Source organism: Arachis ipaensis, chromosome B01 (genome assembly GCF_000816755.2).
Source record: "Arachis ipaensis cultivar K30076 chromosome B01, Araip1.1, whole genome shotgun sequence".
NCBI classification, from domain to species: domain Eukaryota; kingdom Viridiplantae; phylum Streptophyta; class Magnoliopsida; order Fabales; family Fabaceae; genus Arachis; species Arachis ipaensis.
In genome coordinates this window covers 7263946-7272091 of record NC_029785.2, presented here as the reverse complement: position 1 = coordinate 7272091, position 8146 = coordinate 7263946, and the positions used below count along the sequence as shown (strand labels likewise).

At 31.1% G+C, this 8146-nt stretch overlaps 1 protein-coding gene across 1 annotated transcript; it reads left to right on the top strand.

Moving 5' to 3' along the window:
• Positions 6843-7643, top strand: LOC107645364. The gene is made up of 2 exons (XM_016349378.1): positions 6843-7417; positions 7538-7643. Exons 1-2 carry the CDS (start codon positions 6843-6845, stop codon positions 7641-7643), a joined length of 681 nt encoding a protein of 226 aa, XP_016204864.1.

Sequence of the window (8146 nt, the reverse complement as noted above, 5' to 3'; positions counted from 1 at the left end):
CCCTCAATAGAGCAACCCAAGGCTTGTCCTGACAATGAAAAAGTTGCCACACCAATTTACCAAGTAAAGATATATTAACACATGCAGGATCTCTAACACCCAGGCCACCAAATTTCTTTGGAGTGATCTCGGTCCTCCAATTAACAAGAGAAAGACCTCTACCATCAATTTGACCCTTCCAAAGGAACTGTCTCATCATAGAAGACAATTTATCACAAACCCAATTTGGAAAAAAAGATACCTGCATATGATAGACAGGAATGAATGCTGCAACAGAATTGATCAGGCAAAATCTCCCTGCTTTATTTAGAAGCCTTCCTTTTCAGTTAGCTAATCTTCCCCTCACCTTTTCAATCACTGAATGAAAAGAAGCCCTACTGGTACGGAAATGATTAAGGTTAACTCCAAGATATCTTCCTAAGTCCAAAGCAAAACGTATTGAAGAAACACTAGTAAAAATATCTCTTCTACGAGTAGTCACATTTTTAGAACAAAAAGTTTTAGACTTTTCAAGATTCACTTTCATGCCAGATGTCTTGCAAAAAATGTTAAAAGAATGCATGACCATTTGGACCTGACTCTTTGTAGCCTGACAGAAAAGTAAGAGATCATCTGCAAACATCAAATGAAAAAATTTTGGGCCACCCCTAGTGACAGAAACTGGTTTCCACACACCCTCGACCACCTTATGAGATATATAGCAAGCAAGTCTTTCCATACAAATCACAAATAAGTAAGGAGACATTGGATCGTCCTGTCTAAGCCCCCTTCTAGGAGCAAAACTATCCAATCTATTCTCATTCCATATAATAGAAAGAGATGATGCACGGACACAATTCATAATCAAATTAATAGTGATGATAGAAAAACCAAAAGCAATGAGAGTACTCTCCAAAAATCTCTAATCCACCCTATCATTAGCTTTTTCAAGATCAATTTTAAAATCAAGAGTACCTTTCTTGGATTTTGTGTGCTTCATGAAATTCATAATTTCTTGAGTCACAATAATATTATCAGGAGCACCATGACCCAGAATAAAACCTCCTTATAAAGGACTAACAATATCTGGAAGAAAAGGCCGAAGTCGATTAGTCAATATTTTGGTGATAATTTTATAAATAACATTACACAGGCTAATAGGCCTGAAATCGTGGGTCAAGTATGGGGATAGAAATACTAAATTCTTTCATATTCAGACTTTGGTGCGTAGAAACTATAATAGAGTACATGGATTATATGTTAGAGATGGGTCTTAGTCTACTGATCCAGATATTCTCCAGGAAGAAGCCCTCTATTTTTACAAGAATCTCTTTGGTACAACGGAAGAGGTTGATGTTGATTGTTTAGGGGATGTTCCGATGCTCACTCTAAGCACCGAGGCTTGTGCTAGGTTAATTGACCCTTTCTCTTTTGTGGAAGTCAAGTCAGTAGTATTTAGTATGAGCCCTTTTAAGGCTCCTGGTCCAGATGGCTTTCAAGCTTATTTTTTTAAAGAATATTGGGAGATAATAGGCACTGAGATTTGGAATATTGTCCGGAACACTTTTTTGGGAGAGTACTTAAATCCTAGCATCATGGAAACTCTGATTGTACTAAGTCCTAAAATTGATAACCCTACTGGTACCAAAAAGTTTCTCTTGCAATAAAAGCCTATTGTAATCTCCCCTCAGTTCAACTTCTTTAATTCTCAGAGATAACACATCGGTAACCTCCAAACGCCATTGAATTTGATCAATCTGATATTCCAGTTTGCTTTTTCGCACAAAAATATTTCCAAAAATCTTTGAGTTAAAGTCCAAAGAAGCCTGTTGAACCATCTTAAGTCTTTCAGTAACGCCTCCAAACTCTTGATTTCAAGCCTTACTAATAACATGTTTATAAGAAGGATGTGTTGCCCACGCAGCTTGGAACCTAAAAGGACGAGAACCTTTCACTCTGGGACCACCATGACAACGAACTAAAATAGGACAATGATCAGAATGAAGCCTGCTAAGAATTTCAGAATAACCCTAAAAAAATATTGTCATCCACGCCTCATTAACTAGAGCTCTATCCAACTTTTTAGCCAAGTCCTTGCCAGCCTTAACTGCTCTATACCAAGTATATCTCCTACCAGTTACTTTAAGATCAAAGAGCTCACAGTCATCTAGAGTAGTAGCTAATAGACTAACTCTGTGAGAAGAAAAATAAGCACATGTACTCTCGTCTAGCACCACAATCTCATTAAAATTACCAACGATCATCCACGGTCCATTATGGCCTGAATTAATAGAACGCAAATGATCCCAAAGTATACTTCTTTTTTCGAATTGAGGACTCTCATACACTGCACTACAAAGCCAAACTAAGTTAAAAAAATATTCCATACAAAAAAAGAAATAACAAAAACTGTAAAAGAACTCATATAAACCAAAAAACATAAAAATTTTATAAAAAATAATCATATGCATAAAAGAGTATAAAATAAAATACTATAAAAAAATAAATATATAAATAATGAAGGACATAATTGGTACATAGAACATAAATTTCAATTCAACGTAAGAAGGTGAACGAAAAAGCTAGAATTTGTAACTTTTGGTAAACGTGAGTTGAAGATAGAAATCACTTATGCGTTTAGAGGATAAAAACGTTGTCAAACATGAAGATGAAGCGTTCAAGGAACTCAAACGCGCTTTTCTCTTCTCCAATGCAAATCCAAACGCTTTTCTCAAATTGTCTCTCATCCCTCAAATTCTCTGCTAGAATCCCAACTCAGCGTGATGATATAAACACTATATTGTTAAAGATAATTGTATTTTTTAAAGTGTAAAAAATGAAATTAAGTAAGTGTCAGGGTTTAATTCCGCTTTGTATATGCAGCAATCCATTGTTTAGCGATAAATTTTTAAATGGAATTTAGATCCGTGACAGATCAAGGGCCGTTTGGGAATCTTCAAAAGTAGCTTTTTTTTAACTTTTGACTTATGTTGTAGTATTAATGTCTTGTGCAATTTTCAAAACCAAATTGCGGCTTTCTAAGAAGTTATTTAAGAGTTTATAGAGAAGTTAGAGCAACTCCAATGGACAACAAATTGAAGCCCTACTTCTGACAAACACAGAAATTTACCATTGGAGAGATGAAGGAATGAGTTCCCGCATACCTTTTGAGAAGGAAAAGTCTCTCTGAATGAGGACTCATCTTCACCAATAATAACTTGCCACTTGGCAAGTTATTATAAAAATAAATAATTATATAAAATTTTAATTAATTAAATAATTATATTTTTATTTAATTAATAATTTATATTAATAATTTAAATAATAATTAAATTATAATTAATGTATTAATAATTATAATTAATGTATTAATAATTATAATAATTAATTAGATTAAATAATTAAATTTTTATTTAATTAATATTTTATATTAATTATTTATTTTTTTATTAAATAATTTTATAAATTAGTGTAATTTCGAATTATATATTGTGTATTTATTGTTATATATGAATTTTTTAATAATTAATATCTTTTAATAGTGAATTATTTTTAAATTTATAAATTTAAATAATATTATTGAAAAAAATAATTACATTAATTTTAAGTATTTTAATTAATTAATTAAGTGGGACCACAATAGGGACTAAAGTTAGTTTCTTCTATTGGAGAAGAGAAAGATGCTTTGAGTTCCTATTTACTGTTTATGACGCAAAAGCTGATGTGGAGTTACTTTTTTACGACAGGTGAGCCATAAATAGGAACTGGGATGAGTTTCCTACTGGAGATAGTCTTAAAAAAATGACTTCTCTCATAATACTACTATTATTTACCACATTTTTATAAAATAAGCACTTTTAGAACTAAAAATCCAAGCACAAAATAACTTATTTATAAGCTACTTTTAATATAGTCATTTATTGTTTAAACTATTTTTTCAAAAGGAGCTTAATTAAGTTGTTTACCCAAATTGGACCTAATTCTTTACCTATCGGGTTAAGAAATATTGTGGACAACTAAAAATAAGGGCAAATCACGTCAATAAGCCAAGGGGAGCAAAAATTTACGCAAATGAGCCAAATCAAAAACTGGTTCATGAATCAACCAAGAGGCATTTCTATATAGTTCGAATCAGCGTAATTCAAACTGCATTTCCATGTAATTCGAATCACACTGATTCGAATTACACCCAAGCACGCATTCCTAAGTAATTCGAATCTGACTGATTCGAATTACACAAAAAATTACTCATTATTTAATTTTGCCCATTCTTTTATTAAAAATTTAATAATTTATTAAAAAATTAATAATTTAAAAATTAAAAAATATATATTTTATTTCATGCATTAAAAAAAGCTAACAAAATATTTAATTACGAGACTTCTTTAAAATATTAATGAGCTATCAATTCGAATTTCATACAATACTCTTTTGCCCATTTTTAATAGCTCATGAATATTTTTTAATAAATTTATTTAAATTATACTACAAAAAAATATTTTATTCTATACAAAATAATTAAAAAAATGACTTAAAAGATGTTAGGAGTACTATCAAAATTTGTAATGTCCTAATGACTTAGGACATTGAAGAAATACTCTACATAGTTAATAATAATTTAAAAATTAAAAAAAAATATATTTTTATCATATATTTACCTAAATTACTAAGATATTACAAACTTTTATAGTACTCATAATAATTTTTAAGTCATTTTTTAAAATTATTTTGTATAGAAAATGACTTAAAATGACTTAAAATATTCTTTATTCTATGCAAAACAATTTTAAAAAAAATAGCATAAAAGATGTTAGGATTATAAAAAAAAGCAAGAAAGCTTTATATAATGATTAATTTGATCAATTTGATCACGTAATTCCTACATATATTTTCTTCGAGTTATATTTGAAAAAAAATAAACAATTCTCTTTCATACCAGTAAAAAAATATCCAAATCATAAATAAAAAATATAAGATAATGTCTAATTTTAATTTATTTTTACTCGTTTTTTTTGACAGTGTTTCATTATTACTTCCAAATAATAAAGCAAAAGAAATTAAGAAAATATTTATCGGAGTTGTACTAAAAAAACATTAAATAAAAAAATATTCATTCACAAAATTTTTCCTTCATATTTAGAATAACAATGCACATGGCTATCAATAAAAAATATAGGTCAACAAATTAATAAATTGCTTTAATTATAGGGGACTCGTTTGCTATTAAAAAATATTTTAGATCACATTAAAAACATATATAAATACTGTACGGTTGTAACATTAGCTACAAATTAAGAATTTTATCAATAAATTTTTAAAAAATCATAATTTTTTTTTTCATCATAGACAACTCTGTAATTTAAATAGTATTGTGTTTGCGATAATTTTTCCAAGAGTTTCAAATGGTACTTGCAGCATTAGTAATGGAAGCTAGTTTACCGGATGGTGTTTTAAACGATGTAAAGGGAGAAAGAATAAAAATTACCTCTTTTTCATAATAATAATAATAATAATAATAATAATAATTTAACGTCCAGAATAAATTAATTACTTTTAGATTACTAAAATTTTTTTAGGCCCAACAATCACTCAGTCCATTAACCCAAATATCACACTTTTTTTTCAAACAAAAAAAATAAACAAGTCATCATGTGTCAGCTTAATCAGACCATAATGTATCGATTTATAATTAAAATAAGTATTGGGTTACATATAACATTATAAATAACTTAGGTACAAAATCAATCTGAATTACACATCAAAAATATTTTTATTTGGTTCTTAAAGGATTCAATTATTCTTTTTCTACCAAAAACATTCCCCATACTTTATACGTAAAACTTAACTGAACAAATAAAAAAAAAATAATGACTATTACTACTCCAATTTTCATAGCCTTAGTATTGACGACACTAAAAAAATTATATTACGCAATAGTATCAGTTTAAATTTAAATTGTAAAAAATAAAAAAATTATATAAATTAATGATAGTTAAGAATTATTAAATAATTTAATATATTTAATTAAATTAATATTTAATAATTTTTAACAATTAATTTTACATAAAAATTGCATACAAATCTTGCCTGATGTATAAAGTCTCAATTATTAAAGCACCCCTGTGGTTTCCATTAATTATGCACTAGCCCATTATTATTAATTTATTATACAAGACCAATCCATATGTAATAAAGACGGGTATTTGCTCTAAGGCCGTCAAAATGAGCTAAATCCATCGGGCCAGCCCGTTTATCCGTTTAAATGGGCGGGCTTTGCCTCTAAAATTAAGTCCGTTTAAATTTCGGGCTAAACGGGCTGAGTCCGATTAACCCAAAAAAAATGACGGGTTAAACGGGCTAGCTCGCGGGCTAAATGGGTGGCCCGTTTAATTTTTTTAATATATTTTTAAAAAAAGTAGCACTTTTAGTTAATATTTCTCCCGATCCGACCCGAAAATCCGACCCATCAACAAAAAATATATTTTTTAATGATTTTTTTACCTAAAAATGGTATTTTTTGTCAAAATATTTTTCAAAAAATAAAATAAAATGATAAACGGACTGACCCGTTTAACCCATCAAGCTGACCATAAACGGTCCGGGCTAGAAAATTCTGGCCCGCGAATAAAGCGGTAGAAAATAAAATAATTTTTTAAGAACATATATAAAAAAATAATATTGTCATGTTAAAAATAAAAAGAAAGCTATTACAAATTATTGTTTTTATTATTTTGAATATTATACTGTGTGTAAAATTATCTTTTTATTATTTTAAATACTATAATAAGTGATTAGTTGGAATTGCAGGGGAGTAGGCAGGTGAACCGAGCCTTTTGGCTTCTCATCCACCTCATGTTTTGATTATGAACGTCATTAGTTGGAATTGCAGGGGATTAGGCAGCAAAGCCTTTCCTTCTCTTATCCGTAATCTGAGGCATGAATATGGAGCCAATATATTCTTCCTCTTAGAAACTCATGTGAGTGGTGTTCGAGGTAACCAAATTAGAGACAAGATAGAATTTGATAAATCCTTTGTAGTGGATGCAGTGGGTCATGCTGGAGAAATTTGGTGTCTCTGGGACTCTTCTGTTTGGAGTGTGGATGTGCTAGAGCATGACAAGCAGTACGTGCACCTAAAAGTCTCAGGTAATAATTCCACGCCATGGCTCATTACTGCTGTTTATGGAAGCCCCCAGCGAGTGACAAGAAGAACGCTCTGGCAAGCCGTTAAATCATATGCTGCTAGTATTAACCTCCCCTGGTGCCTGTTGGGTGACTTCAATGCTATGTTTAACAACCATGAGAAAAGTGGAGGGACGCTGAGAAATGGCCATGGTGCATGTAAGGAGTTTCAGGAGTGTGTTTCGACATGTGGCCTGGTTGATTTGGGTTTTGCAGGCTGGCCATATACTTGGAAGAGGGGCAATCTTGCTGAGAGGTTAGACAGGGGTTTAAGCAACCTGGATTGACAAATTGCTTTTCCAGAGGCCCTTGTTAAACATATGCCGATGTTAAAATCAGACCATTCTCCTATTTGCCTGCAACTGTCTCCCGTTAGTGTGCAGAATAAAGGTAGAAGATCATTTCGTTTTCTTGCGGCATGGATTACTCACCCTGATTTTGGGAATGCTGTTGATGCATCTTGGAATGTCCAGGGCTCCTAGGCTGAGGGCATTCTAAACTTCAAAAATAGGATCAAAGAATGGAATAATTCAGTTTTTGGGGATATCTTTAGACGAAAGCACAGAATCCTTAGAAGACTCCAAGGAATTACTTCTAGTCTGGGGCACTCTCATAATTACTTTCTTGATAAACTTCAAAAAGAACTGTGGGTGGAGTATGAACAAATTCTCCTTCAGGAAGAACTTCTTTGGTTCCAAAAAGCCAGGAGTAAGTGGATCAATTTCGGAGATCGTAACACCAAATTCTTTCATGGTTCTACTATGGTTAGAAGACGAAAAAATAAAATTGCTTCCCTCCAGAATGACACCGGTGATTAGATAACTGACAAGGCTACTCTTGAATATATGGCCACCTCCTTTTTTTCAAATCTTTATACAGATAACTAAACCCATATTCCCTTTATTTTGACAAACATGTTTCCTATTATGAGCAGTTCTGACATCAACGCCATAGGCAGGAACGTGTCGGATGAGGAAATCAAGGA